The sequence below is a fragment of the Dipteris shenzhenensis genome, chromosome 27 (genome assembly GCF_047967505.1).
Source record: "Dipteris shenzhenensis isolate YYH24624 ecotype China chromosome 27, Dip_SZ_1.0, whole genome shotgun sequence".
Classification (NCBI taxonomy): domain Eukaryota; kingdom Viridiplantae; phylum Streptophyta; class Polypodiopsida; order Gleicheniales; family Dipteridaceae; genus Dipteris; species Dipteris shenzhenensis.
Genome location: NC_141622.1, coordinates 3,027,504 through 3,048,291, shown reverse-complemented (window position 1 = coordinate 3,048,291; position 20,788 = coordinate 3,027,504). Strand labels below are relative to the sequence as shown.

Here is a 20,788-nt window from a genome sequence, read left to right as displayed (position 1 = left end):
ATGCGCTTAACTGCCTGCCAATGCATAGTTTTTGGGCTGTGCATGTACCTGCTCACCTGAGATACTGCAAACTGAATATCAGGTCTAGTGTTGCAGAGATATATGAGGCATCCAACAACCTGACTGTAAAGTGTGGCATCAACTGATTCTCCTGCATCATGCATTGTGAGTTTCAGCCCCGGCTCCATAGGAGTGGCTATGGGCTTACACTCTTGCATGTTAAATCTGTCCAAGAGTTTCTGAACATACTTGGACTGAGACATAACAGTGCCACGTCTCTCATGAGAGAACTGGATCCCCAAATAAAAGTGAAGCAGCCCCAAATTTGACATGTCAAAGTTCGTCTGCAAATCAGCTTTGAAATCTGCAATTTTTCCTTCATTGGACCCTGTGAGCAGTAAGTCATCGACATAAAGAAGGATGACTAATATTTCCCCCCCATCCATCTTGATGTAGAGGGTGCTCTCAGTAGGACTATTGTGCAGCCCCTTGCTGGTCAAAAAGGCATGTATCTTGGCATACCATGCACGAGGGGCCTGTTTCAGCCCATATAAAGCTTTGTTGAGCTTGCATACTTGAAGTGCATTTGCTGTAATTTCAAAGCCCAGAGGTGGTTTGACATACACCTCTTCCAGCAAGTCCCCATTTAAGAAGGCTGTTTTTATGTCCAACTGATGAACATTCCACTCAAAATGTGCAGCCATTGCAATTACTGATCGGATGGTGGTCATCCGGGATGTAGGAGCAAATGTCTCCTCATAATCGATGCCCTTTTTCTGAGCATAGCCTTTAGCAACCAGCCTGGCCTTATATCTGTCAATGGAGCCATCTAGCTTCCGTTTGACTTTGAATATCCATCGTGTGCCAATGGCATGTTTACCCTGTGGCAAGTCCACAACATCCCAAGTCTGATTTTTTGCAATGGACTGCAACTCATCGTGCATGGCATTCATCCAATGCACATTATCCTTTGTCTCTTCAAATGTGGCAGGCTCCTCCTCATCAAGGAGAGTACCTGCATATGCTGATTCCGCTGAATTAGCACCTTCCATGTGCCTTGCTGCACTGCGAGTCCTACCAGGTAACGGAGCATCAAGTTTACTCTCCCTGAGAGTCTGTAACAGCCAGTTTGGGACTGTTTTTGCTGCATGTATGTCTGCAATTTTTTGCTGCACCACCTGTTCCACTGCCTGTGGAGGGGGCAAGACATCCTGTGGCGGAACTGAAGCATCTGGAGGTTGCTGTAAATTCTGATTTGGATCAGAAAAATCAGCAGGGGAACCCAAAGCAATGGGTAGCAACCCCTCAAAGACATCCTCTGAAGACGAAGGCATTTGAAATTCAGCCTGAGTGTGAGCTGAATTTTCAGATAATATCACATCTCTACTTACTATGATTTTGCGTGTAGCAGGATTGTAGAGACGGTACCCCTTGCTTTCTGCACTGTATCCAACAAATATGCATTTGATGGCTTTATCTGACAATTTGTGCCTAAATTCAACTGGCACATGTGCATAGGCAAGGCATCCAAAGACTCGGAAGTGATCCACTGAAGGCTTCCTGTCATTCCAGACCTCAAAAGGAGTTTTTGTTTTTAAAGCCTTAGTGGGAGCCCTGTTCAAAATGTAATTGGCACACATCAAACCCTCTAGCCAGAATTTATGAGGCATGTGTTTGCTTTTCAGCATACATCTGTCCATCTCCATGAGGGTTCTATTTTTCCTCTCAGCTTTGCCATTTTGCTGAGGGGTCAGCCTGACTGTGAGCTGATGCACAATACCCTTGCCTTGAGAAAAGCATCAAATTCTGCAGATAGGTATTCCCCACCTCTATCCGTGCGCAATGTCTGTATCTTGAGTCCAGTTTCATTTTCAACCATGGCTGAAAAGTGTTTAAACACCGTGAACACTTCAGATTTCTTTTTCAGCCCATAAACCCAAGTAAAATTGGAGTAGTCATCAATAAATGTAACGAAGTAGAGATGACCACCCAACGACGGAGTCCTCATGGGACCACAGACATCACTATGTATAAGCTGCAATTTGCGGACAGCTTTAACTGAACCATCCTTCTTGAAGGGGAATCTATGCATCTTACCTAAAATGCACCCTTCACAAGCATGTGAAGGAGGTATCTCAAGAGGTGGCAATGCATCAACCATTGAAAACTTCTGAAGTGTCATCAAGCTGTTGTAATGCATGTGGCCATATATGGCATGCCATAATTCTGCATTTTGCATGGCAGCTGTAGGGGTAGAAACTGCAAGAGCATGGGCTGCTCTTTTCTCAAAAATATCAAGCTGAAAAAGCCCACGCAGCAGAGTACCAGATAACCTTAAGGCATAGTCAGCTTCCTCGTCTCGGACAGCACATTTGTCATCCTCAAAGATGACCTGAAATCCCCCTCTGTTAAGAGTGGACACTGAAAGGAGATTTTTGGTTATGCCAGGCACATATAAGACATCTGAAAGTCTGAAAATTGAGCCATCATTCGCAGTGAGCTCAACCTCTCCTGTGCCACGTACTGAATATGATGAGTTGTTGGCACAAGTGACTTTCTTACCAACGGGAGGTGGATGCAAGGAAGTAAAAAGACACTTCCTAGAAGTGATGTGCTTGGATGCACCGCTGTCAAAATACCATGTGTTCAGTGTTTCATTAACACTGAAAGCAGATGCATCTGTAGAAGAGTCATAGTTGCAAGTCAAAAATGCATATGTATCATCACTGCAAGAGGCTGTACTATCCCGAGCATCTGGAACAGCCAACCTAGAATCTGAAATGCAAGATAAAAAGGCATAATCCTGTCCAACAAAGTTGGCTGCAGCATCCCCACTGTCAGATGCATGAGGGGCTGAATCTGAAACAGCCATACCTGAGCTGTTTTTCTTTTCTTTTGCAAGCCTTTTCCTGCATTCTCCTATGTGATGACCTGGCTTTTTGTAGTAGTGACAAAAACCCTTCTTTTTGGGCTTACTTGCATCATTTTTAGCCTTTTGTGAAGGCTGTCCTGACCCACTGGAAGGCTGATTTACTGATGTCTTTGCCTGTCCCTTTGTTTTTTATTTAAATTTTGAGAGCATGGCTTGTTTTCCTAGTCTGCTCTTCCTGAAGCAGAAGTCCTATCAACTCATGAAAAGTAAGGGGATTTGCACCCCCCCTCAATGATAAGTTCAGCGAAGTGTGAAAGCTGAGATAAGACTCAGGAAGAGAATTCAGAGTGGTTGTAATCATCTCTGAATCAGGAATAATTTCATCTATGTTTAACAATTGCTCTCTCAGATCCTGTAGCTTTGTGAGGTGGACTGACATGGAGTCACCCTCCTCCATATGTGTATATTGCTCAACTCTCTTTTCAAGAAAGATACCCTTGCATCATTCCGTGCTGCATACATGCTTTCCAAGATATCCCACGCTGCCCTGGAGGTCTTACACGACCGGATATGCGGAATGATAGATCTTTTCACTGAAAGAGAGATGCATGACAAAGCTAAGGCATCCCGTAAATCCCATCTCTTCTGCTCTGGAGTATTGACTGTAGCTGCACCAACAACTTGTCCTGCAGCTGCACCCTGTGCACGACCTCTTCCACCTCCTTGCTGAGGAGGGGTAGCAGGTGCAATATCTGCTGGTCGGATCTCATCCCCATTGACATAATCCCATAAATTTCGAGAAATCAGAATAATACGTACCATGAAACTCCAGAGGGAGTAGTTGGTACCATCCAACTTGTCTTCTTGTGAAAGACCACCAAACTGGAACTCATTCTGATTTTGATGGGCCATATCTGAGAAAAAGATTGAAGCAGATAGAAAGCTGAATTCCCTTACTGGGAATGAAATGCACAACTCCCAAAAAACACAGCCAAGCACGGGCTGTAAATGCAACTTAGATTTTTGTACTTGCACTGTCAGAAATCTGTCCAAGCATCAAAAACTCTCCAAAATCTGCCAAAAGTGCTTCAAACACTCCAAGAAAGGCAGTATGAACTGAATACTCCAAAAAATGCTTTCCCAATACAAAAGCCCCAATTTGTGGCTTGAAATTGCAACCAGAAAGGGGGAAAATTACTAAAAGCCCCAAATCTGCAATTTTTGAACAAAAGCCCCAAATTTCAGACTAGATCTGCAGATTTGTCTGTAAAAGCCCCAAATTTTTAAACAAAATCTGCAATTTTGCTCCAGATGTAGCTCCGAAACTACACAATGATTGCAATGTCTGCAATATACACAATGCTTCAAATGTACTCCCGAACAACTGAACCAAACTATGGTTTTTTGCAAGATGTGCCTGCCAAACAACACCTGTGGCTGAAGGAAACCCGTGTAAATCTGCAAATACAGATCTGCAAGTACAGATTGTACAGATGAACTGATTGTTGCCACACATGTGGTACTGAAGGAATGCACGCAGATCTATGGAAGGTACAGTTGGTACGGTAAGTACGGACTGTACGATGCGGTACGTACGGACTGTGCGGCAGGTACGGAAATGACAGCGCAAGTACGGGAGCAATCTGTACGGAAGTTGCAACGCAGGTACGACGATCTGTACGGAAGCTGTACGGCGAATCTGTACGGGCTGTACGGCGACTGTACGCGAGTTGTACGGAGATGGTACGGAAGCTGTACGGCGACTGCACGCGAGTTGTACGGCGGTAGTACGGAGGCTGTACGGGTGCAGTACGTCAGGATTCCGTACAGTCGTACAGACTGTACGGACGAGTTGAAGCAGGCTGAAGCTTGAGGCAAAGGGCTGGAACTTGAAGGGAGCAGGGAGCTCGAAGCTCTTGAACCTGCTCTGATACCAAATGTGAGTAGATAGTGAGTGAGAGAGAGCAAGAGGGAGTGAGAGCTGGAAGCTTGGAAGCTGAAAGCTTAGTTGCAATAGAAGAGTGTAAGTGTACAACACACTGAAGGAAAGATAAGGTTTTGTCCTAGTGACAAAACCTTAGTAGTCACTAACCATAGTTAGTGAACTAACTGCGGTTAGGGGGAAAAACCTCTTAAAGAGGGAAAAGTGCCCCTAACTAGCTTATTATATTACATTGGTCACTGCTGAATTATATCTATAATTCTAACACCCTTCTGCTGTAGAAGGGTGAGGTCATCATGCAAGTAGATTTTGGTTCCCTTTAGGGATGCTCGCATGCTCATGAGGTTGGACCTATCAATTCCAGTCCGGAGTTTCAGCACTAATGGTCTTGTTGATATCTCTATCTTCCCTACCCTCCAAGCTGCCTCACATGTAAGGTTGATTCCCATCTTGGCAAATAGGGCTTGAGCATCTGCCATTGGGGTATCTCCCACTGTGAAACCTCTAACTAGGACATTCATTGCTTTACCGGCCCTTCTTTTCCTTCCTCTAGTGTCTCAAAAATGAGCTCTTTTTTGGGAGCTGCTGATCCCTTTTTAACAACTTCTGTCCATTCAAGCATCACTTCTTTCCCCTTGTTAAGCTGTTGTGCGAACTCAGCATGCTTACCATTCATGGTAGTTTGCATGGCCTCCATCGCTTTCTTAAGAGCTGCATTTTCGGCTTTGAGCTCATCCATAACTTTGCTACCTCCATCTAATGTTATTTGCTGCCCTTCATTTGTTGTAGCTCAGTCTTCACAGAGCCCATCTTCACGATGACCCATGCATCCCAGGCACGGCTCACACAAGGGCATAGTGATTTGGCTAGACTAGAGCGACAGTGCTTCTAGGCGCACTTCCAGGATCCACCGACGAAGGGCTATCTTTTTGTCACACTGGTGCGACCAACTGCCATATATATAGCACCGTTACGGGGATGCGATCTTCCAAGGACAAACTAGAGGGGCTTCAAGCGGCTGCAGGTGACAATGGGGTCCAGGAAGATCCGATGTAAGCCCTCAGTCCCACATGAGATAGTACAGGCAGAGTTCACCATGACACCTCTCCAGGTTGATGCCATCTTTCAGACAATGACTTTCATCCACAAAATCTGGGACTTACCCCACTGAAGACTTCCGAGGTCGGTCCTAGAGTCATCCAAACGACTAGCAGAGAGCGGGACAGACACATGGTATGCACACATATCCAGTTGGTTTGCCAGGCACGGTATCCAAATGGACAGGCTTCCCCCCTTTAACCCTATAATACAGTTAGACCTCCTCCAACTTCATACATCCCGGACTTGGGGGGAGGACCAAAAGCTCCCCACCAAGACCCAGTTTCATCGCAACCACTTCCTGAGAGTATCAGAGAACGGATTCATCATCAGACCCCCAGTATCTCGAGGACAGAGAAGTCTCCCATTTACTGAGGATTGCCATTGGTCAGATGCGGGTTTCATCCCATCAATTGAGGATCAAGGCAAGGAGAGTAGCAGATATACCCAGAGAGCAGCGGGTCTGCACACTATGTACGTTGGGGGCGGTAGAGATAGAGGAGCATTTTCTTTGTGTTTGCCCAGCCTACTATGAGATCCGAGGATGCTACCACTCTCTCTACCGGGAGGGGAGTGGTTTCGGCGCTTTGTCACGACTGATCCATTTCCATGACCAGGTCTATATTGGGCTTTATTTGATGGAGATGCGTCGGCACAGGGAGACACTTCTGTGACACATCATAGAGCAGCAGGGGATGGCCACACCACCACAGGATATAGAGGATGACCGAGCACAGCGACGCGTCACAAACTTCTATACATTTGAGTCAACCCCAAGACACAGTGGAGTGGAGGAGGAGGAGCTAGCCGACATGAGAGCAGTCTAGATGAGCAGCCGGCACAGTACCACCGAGAGAGGAGCCAGAGACCACATGCGCGACAAAGAGTCCTCAGAGTACACTCTATTGAGGTCCGACCTATCACAGCTTTCCTCAGGGGGGACCGACAGAGACGAGGGGTCACTCTGGACATAGCTCAGAGAGTCCAAAGAGTGAGGAGATCGCGTCCCCCACCGCAGCGCGAGACAGCTCGACAGACACAGATACGAGACATCTTCGCAGCCCACCAGAGAGCCATCACTGTACCAGCCTTTGGTATTTGATTCTATTATGAGTCCCGGTGCTGATACTGACTTGTTTTTCAGTTTCTTCTTGATACTGGATAGATTGATCTGGCCCACTATGCAGTTGCAGTTGACAATTTATATTCATGATTATGACTTTGTTAGCATATATTAGTACTCAGCAAGGGTCCTAGCGTGCCCTTTGCTTCAGCCCACTGAGGCTTGTATGAGTTCGCTTTTCTGTGTACTTTGTCTCATAGGCCCGTGAGGCCTCCCGTGGACGTCTCTCTCTCTCTCTCTCTCTCTCTCTCTCTCTCATAATGCTATCAGCTGTCTCCCAAACAGGAATGCAAGTACAAGTGTTTTTCAAGGAGAGAGTGGGAAGAATTAAGATTCTTCGACAAACAAACAAGTTGAAGGGCACAAGGATTTGGATCTCTGAGGAACTCACCTTCACTCAACTCAAGCAAAGGAGTGTCGAGCTCACCAAAATGAAGGATGCACGTAACGCATGGTTGTAAGACACGTTAAGACACAACACATCAGACACGCTTCAGACAGGAGTGTCTAAAGTGTCGACATGTAAGACACGTCATTGTGGTTACAATAATAAATATTTAACTAATATATGTATACAAGTGTGTACAACTTGCTAGCATTAGCTAGTTGCTAGATTCTAGAAGTACAATCAGCTACACTTAAACAAGGCAAGAAGTAACAATGCACTCATACAATGTAGTTAAGTGTAAAGACTTGTCACTCTAGACTTAAAAGTTAAAGTTAAGACTCATGACTCAAGAGCTTGCAAGTCATGACTCACAATTTTAAAGGTTTAAACTGAGAATTGAATCTTGATATTGAAAATCCAGATAAACAACTTAACAAGAGCCTAGAAGGCTATATAGATTATATACCAATCATCATATATCAATAAACATAAATATCATGGCACCAATTTGTTAATCACATGTGACGTGAATGAAATATGCATCACAATACATATAATTGAAAGGAAACTTTCCACTCTCAAGAGTCAAAGCTCTCAAGATTCATCCTAATGAGGTCACTCCCACTGCTGGATCCAAAGTCACCATCAATGATAGCATGGTTAAGTCAAACTCAATTTTTGTTGTTACACCCTACCCACCACCCCCAAAAAAAAAAGGAGAGTGTCTAAAGGTGTCTTAAGGTAAGACATGTGTCTTAAGTGTCTTAAGACACGAGTGTCTACAACCATGACGTAAAGCTTGAAAATGGGCTGTGTATCGAGATGGAACAACACTAATTAGAGATTTCAAATCTAAACCTAAAGACTCTCAGTCTTAAACTGATGTTATGAAGGCCACTTCTATTAGTTTTATAGTCGTAGTATGTATCGGTGTGATATAATAATCGAGCTGAGATGCCATGTGCACTCCTTGACCCTCTAGCTTATCCAAATGTTGCAAGTCTTTTTGACATTTTGTACTTTGTCTCATAGACCCGGGAGGTCTCCTACTGACGTTAATATGACTCTCTCTCTTTCTCTCTCTCTCTCTCTCTCTCTCTCTCTCTCTCTCCCTCCCGGGAGGTCTCCTACTGACATTAATATGACTCTCTCTCTCTCTCTCTCTCTCTCTCTCTCTCTCTCTCTCTCTCAGCTTCACCCTCTCCCTCTCAGCTGCTCCCTCTCTAATTCTATCTACTCTCCCTTCTCTGCTACCCTCTGCTACCCTCCGCTACCCTCCGCCACCCTCGCTCAGCCCCCCTCGCTACCCCTCCGCCACCCTCACTCAGCCCCCCTGCTACCCCTCTGCCACCCTCGCTGCTCCCTTGCGGCCCCTTTGCTACCCCTCCACCACGCCCCCGCTACCCCTCTGCCACCCTCGCTGCTCCCTCGCCACCCTCTACTACCCCCCTGCAACCCTCGCTGCTACCTCGCCACCCCTTCGTTACTCCTCCACCACCCCTCTGCTACCTCTCCCTCTCTTCCTTTGCCCCAACCAACTCCTCTCTCGCTCAGCCCCTGCTCGCTCAGCCCCCCCCTCGCTCAGCCCCCGCTCGCTCAGCTCTCCCGCTCGCTCAGCCCCCGCTCAGCTCAGCCCTGGTTCCTCGCTCAGCCCCTGCTCTCGCCTAGCGCCCCCCCCCCCCGCTCAGCTCTCCCGCTTCTTTTTTTTTTGGCCCCCACTTGCAGCTCCGACCCTTTTTTTTTTGGCCCCCCGCTTGCAGCTCCGACCTTTCTTTTTTTTTTTGGGCCCCCTGCTTGCAGCTCCGACCTGCAATCCCTTCTTTGCCCGCTGCTGCCTCCCCCATAATGAAGGGAACAGGGGGATGAGGACAGGAGATTAGGCGGGAGACCCTTCGGTCCAAATTTACATACGCGTGGAGATGGGGAAGGGGAACGGCGACAAGGGGAAAACACAAAAGCAACTCAGTCTGGAGGACTTCAACAAATGCAGCAACCGGAGCGGTTTGACAGTGGACACCACCGCAGCCCAGAAGAAAGGGGCCCACCCAAAGCCCATGCCGCTCACCACATCCTCAACCTCTATGGTTACCACCACTATTTCACCACCATCATCCCCCTCATCATCTCCGCCACCTCTCTCCTCCCCCTCTCCTGCATCATCACCACAGGTCTCCTCTCCAGTAGCCTCACCACTGGCCCCACCGGCCATGGCTCCACAATACTTTTCCCTCGTATTACCTCTACCTCTCAGTCAGCCACCCTTCATCACCTCGTCCGGCCTCGCTACTCCTACATACCACTCCCCAGCCCAGATCATGCTGTCCCCACCCTCAGTACAACCTCAGTAGCCCACCTTCATTCCAACCCCTCTTGAGATCCAGTTCCCAGCTGAACTAGGACATCTTAGGCCCCCACCAGATGCTTGGGACTCCCTATTGGCTGAGATACACAGCATCCAGGCCCGTCAGGCAGAGCTGACACATTACACTCAAGAGCAGGCCCGATACACCCAGGAGCAGACCCCCATTATACACGAGCAAGGAACCCTTATCCAAGGGCTCAGACATGACATCACACAGCTTCGAGAGGAGCTCGGGACCCTCAGAGTAGCGCCTGGAGGGACCCCAGTCAGAGAAATGGAGGCATAGATAGCCACGATACAGTCGGCCATAGTAGAGACGACTAGATGGGTGGACGTGGCGAAACGGGAGCCCGCAAAGGCAACCATTTCAGCCACCATACAGGAGCAACAACAGAGGGCTTCTAAGGCCCTCAACATCCGAATACGAGAGATCACGCGAGATAGCACCAGCACCACTACGACGCCCATGGAGGAGGCGATCACCTTTGTGACCACCACCATGGGGGTCCCCGACCATGGCATAGAGGGAGCATGGCGTGTCGGGAGAGACCCCAATGAGAGCAGCCCCTAGTCATTCGCTTCAGAGATTCACATGCTCGACTAGCGACACTCTGATGCTGAGCCGCTCTACGAGAGCATCCCACCCTATCCATGGACAAGGATTTGACACCACTACAGATTGAGGAGCAACGAGTTCTTCTGCAGCAGCGGGATGTTGCCCACAAGGAGGGGAAATGGGCCGTGGGCCGTGGTCCGAGATGATAGGTTGTTGACCGGCACCCGTCGGGCTCCCACCCGTACCCCCTAGGGGAGACGAGGCCTATGAGACTCAAGTTTTCGAGACCCTAGCCTGCACCATTTGGAACTGTAATGGTACCTTATGGTCAGACCAAGGGAACTTCTCGGAGTCTTATACACATTACAATCGTCTACTCTGTGCCCTGCAAGTTACTTGCTATCAGTCTACATGGATCAAAGAGATGGTATCCCTTACTGCCAAAACTATGTAGCTCATATGAATTATCCTAGGCATTATTGCTTGGGCATAGCACAAAGCAGTCCATCCATCTGTTTCATTCATGAGAAGGTTCAATTGCTCCCATCATGACCACAAATAAATAGTTTTCTCACACTGGTAATTCCATCATTTTAAATGCATGAAGCCTGATTGACCTGCTTTCTTTTACAGAAGTGACAAACTTTTGTACAAGATCTACTTGGTTATACATACTGATTTTGATTTAAGTCAAAAGGATCGTACAGAGAGTAAAACAGTCGCCAGATTCAGCTTCGGGTGCACAAGGAGATCCTTGATGCGTGGTAAAGGATAAACTGCTTCACCACCTTGCTGCGTCAATACATTTGCAACATCAAATGCCTCCAAACCTGCTTCCTCCCCAAAACAAGGGTCCTTGTCAAATCAATAAAAACAAAGAATGGTGTCCTTCTAAAATCAAATAAACATCAAATGGCTTGAAATTTTCTGCCTCCCAAAATAGGGCTTTTTATAAATCAAGGAAAGCCACCAGCATGATTCAAACAAATGGCATCAATAATTTCTTCCTTTAAATACTTCCAACTTGTATGGCCAGTCCTAATATTGAACACTGTTAGAAATTAATATTGTTTCATCCAGTCATGTGCCCTTTTCTCAAAAATCAGAAACGACACAAATCTCTGCACTTGTAGAACCTAGAATAATGTGCTGAAAGCCAGCGTAAGGTATGGAACCAGAGATAACAACAGCACATGGAGTCACACCATATCCAATACAACTACAAAACCCTCTGCTCATTAGATTGTGACAACACAAAATTGTGACTGATGTAGGACCATTAAGCTGACCTCACAGGAACCAGAATATCAATGCATCAGCAGGTAAGGGTACACGTGAATTCAACAAAAAGATCAGTGGCGATACAAATCAGAAACACAAACTTTTTCCCGTTTATAGCCATAGCTCAAGCCCACAGTCCAGCCAGGTTCTCACATCCAGTCCTTCCACATCTACCTTAGTAATTCAAAGAAAGGAAACTGGGTATTGCAAACCCACAAGAGTTAATTTATTCTGATTAGAAACAGAAATGCCTCTTTCATATTTGATCCTAGGGCACTTTGTACCCCTCTTCAGGTCACTCAATGAAGATGGCATGTTCTGATGAAACTGTAGTACAAAGAGCAGAACCGCTTTGGAGAAGGCAGTGTAGATAGTAGAATAAGGGAGATGGAAACTAAGAAGGAGACCCGGGCACACACCCGGGGAAGGGGGGGGGATGCTGCTGCTTTGTGTGTGTGTGTGTGTGTGTGTGTGACTGGACACTCTGGAAGGATCGCAATCATAGGGTCTTTGGTGATCCTGTTTTTTCCAATTTCTCTTTCTTCAGACACTCTTTGCAACAATCGCTTTTTGATTGCTTGCAATCTCGTGTCTTTGATCATGATGTATATTTGTCCTACAGTGAGATTTTCTCTTGATGTATTATAGCTCTACCTTTCTGGGATAGCTTTTTCTGTAATATAATGACTCAAAGATTCCACACACAAAAAAAAAGTGTGTGTGATTGGAGGTGTACGTGTGTGCGTCAGCATCCCAGTACAGTTTCAGTTCCTTCCGTACAGTTTCTTCTGTATACCCGTACAGTCCCGTTTTTGCCCGTACAATCCCGTACCTTTTCCGTACAATCTTCAATCGTGCTCCTGCATTTTTCCGTACAATCCTTGTCTCGCTTGTTTAGATCCTATACCTTTTTGTACAATCCCTCTTGCCTTGTCGTATGCCAACCATGGCTTCAGGTCCGGATGTTTGTACATATGCTCGAAAAGAAAGACCTGCAGAAGCTAAGTGCCGCCCTTCACAGCCTGCAACACAAGATGATGAACTTACTATGGAAGCTCAATACGTGTTTGATACACTTAAGGATGACTTTCAGCAGTCACTACAGGAATGGGGCAAACCAGTTCCAGAGGTCACATACAAATTGAAATTGCCATCCCTCGTGAATCCTCTCAGGAAGTTATCTCAAACTGCAATAATAATTTTCTTTCCAGGAAGAATCCCAGCAGCCAGTGATGTTGCACAGTGGATTAAGTGCATCCTTGGAGGATGCTTTGTAGAGGGAGTATATTTTGCATCTAGAGGCTTTTATGAGGTGCATTTATCAGATGCTTTGTGCAAGCAGAGGCTACTTGAGCTTTCTCCCCTCTTTTATGGGAAGCAGATGGTACATGCTATGCCCTGGTCCCCAAACAAGGATTATCAAAGTCTTATACGACATCATTGTCCTGTATGGGTTGAGGTTGTTAACTTCCCGGACTATATGCATGAAGAAATGCCAGGCCTGGCTGCTTCTTTGGGACAGGTCATTTGTCCTCCACGCCCTATGGGAAACCGTAACAGGTTCTGCATTCTCTGGGACACTGATACACCTACCCCTCCTTCTATTGCAGTGGAAGTTGAGGGAGTGCACTTGGGAAAAAAGTATTTTGAATTGAAATGGGGTGTGTTTGCATGAGCTTGTTTTGCCTGCCATAAGTTTGGACATCTAGCCTCTGAATGCCCAATGGTTCTGCATCAGCCCCCTCCCAATGCCTTGCCACCCCAGATACGGGAAAAGAATGAGAATTTGCAGGCTAAGACAGCAAATAGAAATGGAGCAAAGAATGCCAAACCAATTAATCAGATGCAATCACTTGCTGGAAAAGGAAAAGATAAAGAAAAAGAAAAGATGAAGGAATCTGTGGGAACTGATCGGGAAACATTTCAACAGCCTAAGAAGGTGGTTGTATTGAAGCAACGCCCCTTTCAATCTCGTCAATGGGATGCTTCTTCTCCCTCACCAGGACAGGCTTCTAGTTCAGCTCCTGTCCTTCAAAATTGGGTGGGGGTTTTGAAGAAGGGCATCCCCATATGTGATTCTGAAGAAGGGGAGAATGCTATTTCTTTTATGGATCATGAGGGAACGCAGCCCATGCAGGCAGAGGCTTTGCCTCTCTGACATCTTGTTCTATACTTATACTTTACTGTATATACCTCTTTCATGCATCAAACACTTAAGTGCTTTACATACAATGTACAGAGCCTCTGCAATGTTTCAAAGTGGAGGCCTTTATGGAATTATGTACATAAACTGCAGCCAGATATTGTTTGTTTGCAAGAGCATAATCAACACTCTAAGGCTGGTCATCATGATTATTTTGATGGTTATGACATATACTATGCTGGTACCACTACCTACTCAGGTGTATGCATAATGGTTAGACATGAGCTAAAGCCTCAGTTAGCCTTCAATGACAGCAGTGGCAGATGGATGGTCATACAATGTAATGTCAATGGTGATATTCTTGAGTTTGCATCAGTCTATGCCTCCCAGACCTCTGGCATCAGGGCTTCTTTATGGGATTCTTTAAGCAAATATCCATGGAGATCTAATGCATTCATCAGTGGAGATTTTAATAATTCCCCTCTGCCAAGAGATAACACTACTTCCAGATCTCATAAGCTATCATCGGAAAGGCAGAAATAAAATAGCATGCTTCTTTCTGTGCAGCCTGAAGATTTATGGCTGCTTCTCCAAGGGTCAGTGCCTCGATATACTTTTCATCATAATGCACTTACTACATACTGGGCAAGGCTTGACAGATGGTACTTGTTTTACCCACAACAATATGCAGATTTTAGCCCTCATCTCCTCATAGATTTCTCATTGGGCTTGTCAGATCATGCCCCATTATGGATGAATCTGCACCTTGGTATGCCACTGGATGATTTGCCACCTTTTTCCAGTCGATTATTACATGTTAATCATGCTTATTTCCGACATCACTATTTCCAGCAAATGATCAGACTTGCAATTCATCCCTTGCCTTTGCATGCCCAGGAGGACATGGATTATGCTTGGGACAGCTTTGTCTCTCATATACAGAATGTCATTAGGGAGTATGGAAACTGGCATATGACTAAATGGAGGAATGAGGTTAAATGGGCAAAAAGGACAGCACAACAATTGACTGAATTTTCACATTTAAGGCCTCTCCATAAATCAGAAAATGATTCCCTTTCCCATGCTCGGATTAAATTGACAGCTAATGATCAGAGGAAATTGCACAAATGGCAGATTAGAGCAAGAATGAAGCCCCTCATGGATAAGGGCTGCTCATCAAAAGCCTTTTTCCAGGGCCTGCATGCTACTCGACAGAAAAAATCATGTCTAAGGGTAAGGAAGCTAGATGGCTCTTGGATGCACTCTTTCTCTGATCTCCAAGATGAATGCCAAAATTATTTTCAGAAATTGTTCTCTGCTCCTGGTTCCCCGTCAAACCAAATGACTGATGCGAGGACTCAATTCCTCCAATATGTTTCTGAAATAGTGGAAATGGATGATGCTCTTACCCTGGAGAGACCTTTTACTGATACAGAACTTGATAATGCATTGTTCCACCTCAGCAAATACAAGTCCCCTGGCTGGGATGGCCTTACGGTGGAATTTTATATTTCTTTTTGGGATGATTTGAAAGATGTCCTCTTGCAAATGATCAATGTTGCCTGGCAAGAAAATCAGTTACCGCACTCTTGCAAGCATGGCATAGTCAAACTTGTGTCCAAAAAACACCTGTGTGACCATATGTCAGATTGGAGGGCTATTACTTTGATGCCTGTAGTTTACAAACTCATTGCCAAAATGATTGTGTATAGGCTTCACGGGATACTGAATGCGGGCCTTCATCCTCATCAGTATGGGTTTGTGCCGCGAAGACAAATCCATGACAATATCTCCAATGCATTGACTGCAATTGAATATGCTAAGTACTCGCATCAAGATGTGCTCATATTGCATGTAGATATTGCTAAGGCATTTGACACTGCTCAATGGGATTTTATCTTTCAAATCATGACAAAGTTGGGCTTTGGTCCAAAGATAGCAAATGCAGTTTACTGGCTTTATTCTGGCTCTACTTCTCAGTGCATTCTTGAGGGTCATCTATCCCGGTCATGGACATTGGGTAGATCAGTTAGACTTGGCTGCCCTCTTAGTGCTCTCTTCTATGCCATTGCGACCCATCCCCTCTTAATGTATCTTGATAATCTTACAGCCACAGGACAGATGACTGGTCTTAAAATCCCTGGGGCTGCATCTTTTTTGGCACAAGCATATGCTGATGATTCCTTCTTTATGCCACAGAACTCTCCTCAGGAAGTTCACATGCTTATGACCACTCTATCATGTCATGGATTGGCAGCGGGATTGCATGTTAATTTTGACAAATCTAAATTGCTTCCCCTGAAACAATGTGATTGGCATTCTATTCTCTGGCCAAGTCAGGTGGTGCATTCCAAAGATGTAGTCAGGCATTTGGGATATCCTATAGGATGGCATATCACCAGGAAGCAGCAGTTAAAATGGATCTTCCAAAGACTTCAACATAAACTGGAATACTGGAAAATTTCTACTTGGCCACTTCATGTCAGGCTCAGAATAGGACAATCCATTGTAATGTCCTATGTCCAGTTCTTTTTGCCATTGCTGCATTGGTCCTCCAGATATATTTCAGCCTTTATGTCTCAAGCTATGGAGATGTTATGGAGGACAAAAACTGTTGTGAAAGCATTTACACTGATGAAGATGGAAATGGTGTGCTCTCCTAGGATGCATGGTGGACTTAATATCCTCAATATAAGATATCATGTACTTGCAAGGAAGGCGACTATGCTCCATACTTTTTTCCGCCAACAACAGCCATGGACTTGTATGATAGCATCCATGTGTGTCAACATGAGGACTTCTGCATATGGACATTGGACTACTGATCATTGGGAGGTTGTTATTGGGAGATTTGTAGGAAAGATACCTGGCTGTCCTTTCTCTACTGCTCTGATACTTGATTGGAAACAAGTACTTTCTAAGATCAAATGGGCTCCTGATAATTGCTCGGCGACAAACTCAATGAGGAAAGAAAGTATTCATTGGAGTGCCATCTTTGACATTCCACTTGCTTTACAAGAACCTATTCGGGCATACAATCTCATGAAATTGGGAATCAGATATATACATGATGTGGTAGATAATCACGGCTATGTTTTATCTTTTCCTCAGGCTACTGCTTCCTACGCATTGGGAATGCACCATAGGTCAATATGGAAGAAAATTGCTGATTTGTTACCTCCTTTTCTACCTGTTCCCCCTGTGGCTGACACAGACAGTCTATTGGATTGGCAATTGCAACCCTCTGCTACATGCTCTCATCATGTTTCCCTGCCTGCCTTGACCTCCATCAAAGCATACAGGCTTCTTCAGCCTGCTCCATGGATTCAGCAACATGCTAATACTCTGTGGCATATCAGGAAGCCCCTCTCATGGTGGCGGAAGAATCTCAGAATATTATGGAAGTGTAAAATGCCTTTGAAACAAAGACTTTTTCTTTGGAGATGCATGACAGGCACATTGTTAGTGGGAGTCATACTTGCCAATCGTCGCATTGCACCTTCCACATGTTTAAGATGTCAGGCTCCTTCAGAGACTGTCCCTCATTTGCTTTGGCACTGCCCGTGTTCTCGGAACCTCCTCGGGAGAATTTCAGATCATCTTCGGCTCCGTTTCCCGAGTCTCAATTTTGGGAAACATTTTTGGCTATTTGGCAGATTTATGAGGTCTTTGTCTCAATACTCACTATTTCTCTCTTGGGTGAGATATTGGGCTCTTTGGACAATCTGGAGTGAGCATGATTTGGCTTACTTGGGTCAGCAGATTCACAAGTCATATGAATCTTTCCGAGCCTCATTGCGGCAATCCTTATATGATGCCTGCCATGAGGATGATATAGATGCTTCTTGCATAGAGCTTTTCTTTTTATGTTTCTGATCTTTGGGATACTCGCCATTTCTGGAGACTTCCCATCGTGTAAATTTATGAGCATATAAATACAGCACTGGATATTACTAAAAAAAAAGTGTGTGTGGTGGGGAGATGTGTGTATAGATAGATGGGGAGTGAGAAAGAGGACCTGCAGCCCTTGCTCCAGCCCTCCTATCAGCTCCATAGCCTCTCCAGATAAGCCCGTCTGCTTCAGCTACCTGCTGCTCATAATCAGCGTCCAAAAATCAGCTCTCTGGAGTCGTAAATCCCTCCCGTACAGTCCTGCCATAGGTCCATACAATTCCGTACAGGTGTACGAACCTGTACAGCCTTTCCCGTTCGGGCTGCTGCTGCCGGCTGATTCCCTGCTCCTGGGTCGCTGTTGTACCGGGTTTAGCTCACAGGCTGCTTCTACACGCTGGTTCTGAGGGCTCTCTCTTCCCCCTTTCTCTCCTTTTTGGTTTCTGGGTCTTGTGTACTCTTTCCATCACCAGAAACTCTCCTTTTTTTCTCTGATTTATAGTTCATCTTGGAACTTTTCCTGGTTTTTTCTCTTTTCCTTCTCCAGAACTTGTATTTTCTTTCTCTCTAAATCCCTAAATATCTCTTCCTTCTTTCTTCTTGCAAATACACTATTTCCTTCTTCTTTGTGGGCTGTTTTTAGAGACTGTTTTTTCTCTTTTATCACTTTACAGGCACCCCCTTTTTGGGTTCCATCTTCTTCAGAAGACATGGCTGAATACTCTTATGAAAAAACTTTTCAAAAGGATCGATCGGTTCAATGTAAAAAGCAAAAGCAAGCTGAGGGACAGCATGACCCCGTGCATGATCCTGTTGAAGCACAACTGGTTTATGATGTCATGCATGAAGGATTTGCAGACACAAGGAAAGAGTGGAAAGACTCTATTCCATCGGTTGGTCTCACGGTTGAAGTGGATGAAATTGTGGATCCAATTAGAGAATATGCCAAAAATGCAGTTATTTTATTTTTCCCAGGTCGGATGCCACCTGCTGCAGAGGTAGGCAACTGGTTGACCCGCACACTGGCTGGCTCGTTTGTTCGTAAGGTACACTATGCAGCCAGAGGCTTTTTTGAGGTCATTATGGTAGATGAGATTCACAAGCAAATGCTTTTGGAACATTCACCACTCTTTTTTGGACAGCAAATGGTGCACGTTTTGCCATGGTCCCCCACAAGGGATTATCAGGCTCTAATTCAACACTGATGTCCGGTCTGGGTTGAAGTTGTAGACTTCCCGCAATACATGGCTTCACTCTTGCCTAAAATTGCAGCAACTTTAGGCAAAGTGGTTTGCCCACCGCGGCCTAATGGCAACCAAAAATAGTCTAGCAACTAGCTAGTGCATCCCATAACTGGTCACTGCATAAACATTGTTGTGCCTATGGCTAGCATCAATTCCATATGATATTAAGATACCGAGCCATGATCCATTTTGCATTCTCTGGGATACTGATAATCCCACACCGGAGTCTTATTCAGCCACGGTGCACAATGTTGACATGGGAAGTGCATTTTATAAATTGAAATGGGGACTATTTGCAAGGGCTTGCTTTGAATGTAAAAAATTTGGGCACATGGCTTCGCAGTGTCCAATGAGTCAGCATAAAATGCCTCCTACTACTTTGCCGGCTTGGATGCCAAATAAGGATGCTCCTACCTCTATTGGGAATAAAAATAAAGGTAATAGACAGTTTCTTGTGAATCAAGATAAAGGCAAAGCCCCAGTGGTTTCAAATGGGACTGCTTCTTCCCCTTTGCTTCCTACTATTCAACCCTCAGCAAAAGGACCAAAAAATCCAATTGATGGATGGCAAAGTCCAAGAAAAGTTATTTATGTTTGACGACCTCCACCCCCTCGCACTTGGAATGGTGCATCTTCTAATGGAAACTCTCCAGAGGTCAACTCAAGAATTGGAATCACATGGGCTGCAGTGACAGCTAGCAGAACCCTCTTCCCTAAAGAAGAGGTTGCTGCATTGCTATCCACTCCTCAGGCGGATGTTTCTTCCCAGGGAAGAGGCCTTGACCCTGAGGTAGAAATGCAAGGTTGACATCCTGAAGGTTGCTGCTGTACACAACTATTTTTTCCTATAAATATCTGTAAATATGCTTGCTCATATAAAATGCCTTACCTTAAATGTTCAAGGGATGTACGACAGTAGGAAATGGAAATCTGTGTGGCTGTATAATAATCAATTTCAGCCCGATATAGTGGCATTACAAGAACACAATCAACATGTCTATGCAGGAAAGACAGGTCATTACTGCGTGATATCTTTTATGCTGGGGAGCACTCTTTCTCAGGTGTAGTCATTCTAATTAAGCATGAGCTTCAGCCAGTTATTGCTTTAAATGACAATCAAGGCAAATGGATTATTCTTCAATGCATCACTCAAGGCGAGGTGTGTGAATTTCCTTCTGTATATGCACCTCAATCTTCTCGGGATAGAAGTGCAATCTGGGATGCCATGCAACGATATCCATGGAGATATCATGCCTTTATATGTGGGGATTTCAATAATGCTCCGCAACAGGGTGACAATACATCAAGAAATACTCATATGTTAACCTCTGAAAGGCATGCATGGTCTCAATTACTCATTCATCTTGATTTGATTGATCTTTGGAAGGAATTGCAGCCTTTGTCACCTGGATACACTTTTCAACATAATGCCCTTTCTTCTTATCAGGCACGTCTGGATCGCTGGTATAGTGTAGCTCCGCAACAAAATGATGATTTTACATGCAAAATGTGGGTTGACTCTGCCTTTGTGCATTCAGATCATGCACCGTTATGGTTGAGGCTATCTTTTCATGATATGCCAAATAATAGACTGCCTCAAAGGCGACATCTGATTGTGAACAATAGCTATTTGCAGCATGTTGCTTTCAAGGCAATGGTTACTGAAGCCTATCAATCTCTGTCTTCTAAGAGTCACTTTGATATTGATAATGCATGGGATTCTTTTGTTTCCAAAATGCAAGTTGTAATTAGAGATTATGGCAAGTCTTACATGAAGACTCTGAGGGAAACTGTTGCTCAAGCTAAATTAACTTGCCAAGACCTCACTAAACTCAGTCACTTTCGTCCTTTGTCCTTGCATGAGCAAACAATATTATGCTAGGCTAAA

General features: G+C 45.1%; 1 protein-coding gene across 1 annotated transcript in view; it reads right to left on the bottom strand.

The window, feature by feature from the left end:
- Positions 1 to 20,788, bottom strand: part of LOC147883742 (Transducin/WD40 repeat-like superfamily protein) — a 164,860-nt gene that overhangs the window by 77,703 nt on the left and 66,369 nt on the right. Inside the window, exon 8 of the mRNA XM_087399171.1 lies at positions 11,047 to 11,171. Coding sequence (XP_087255297.1) covers positions 11,047 to 11,171 — 125 coding nt within the window. The remainder of the gene's footprint in view (positions 1 to 11,046; positions 11,172 to 20,788) is intronic.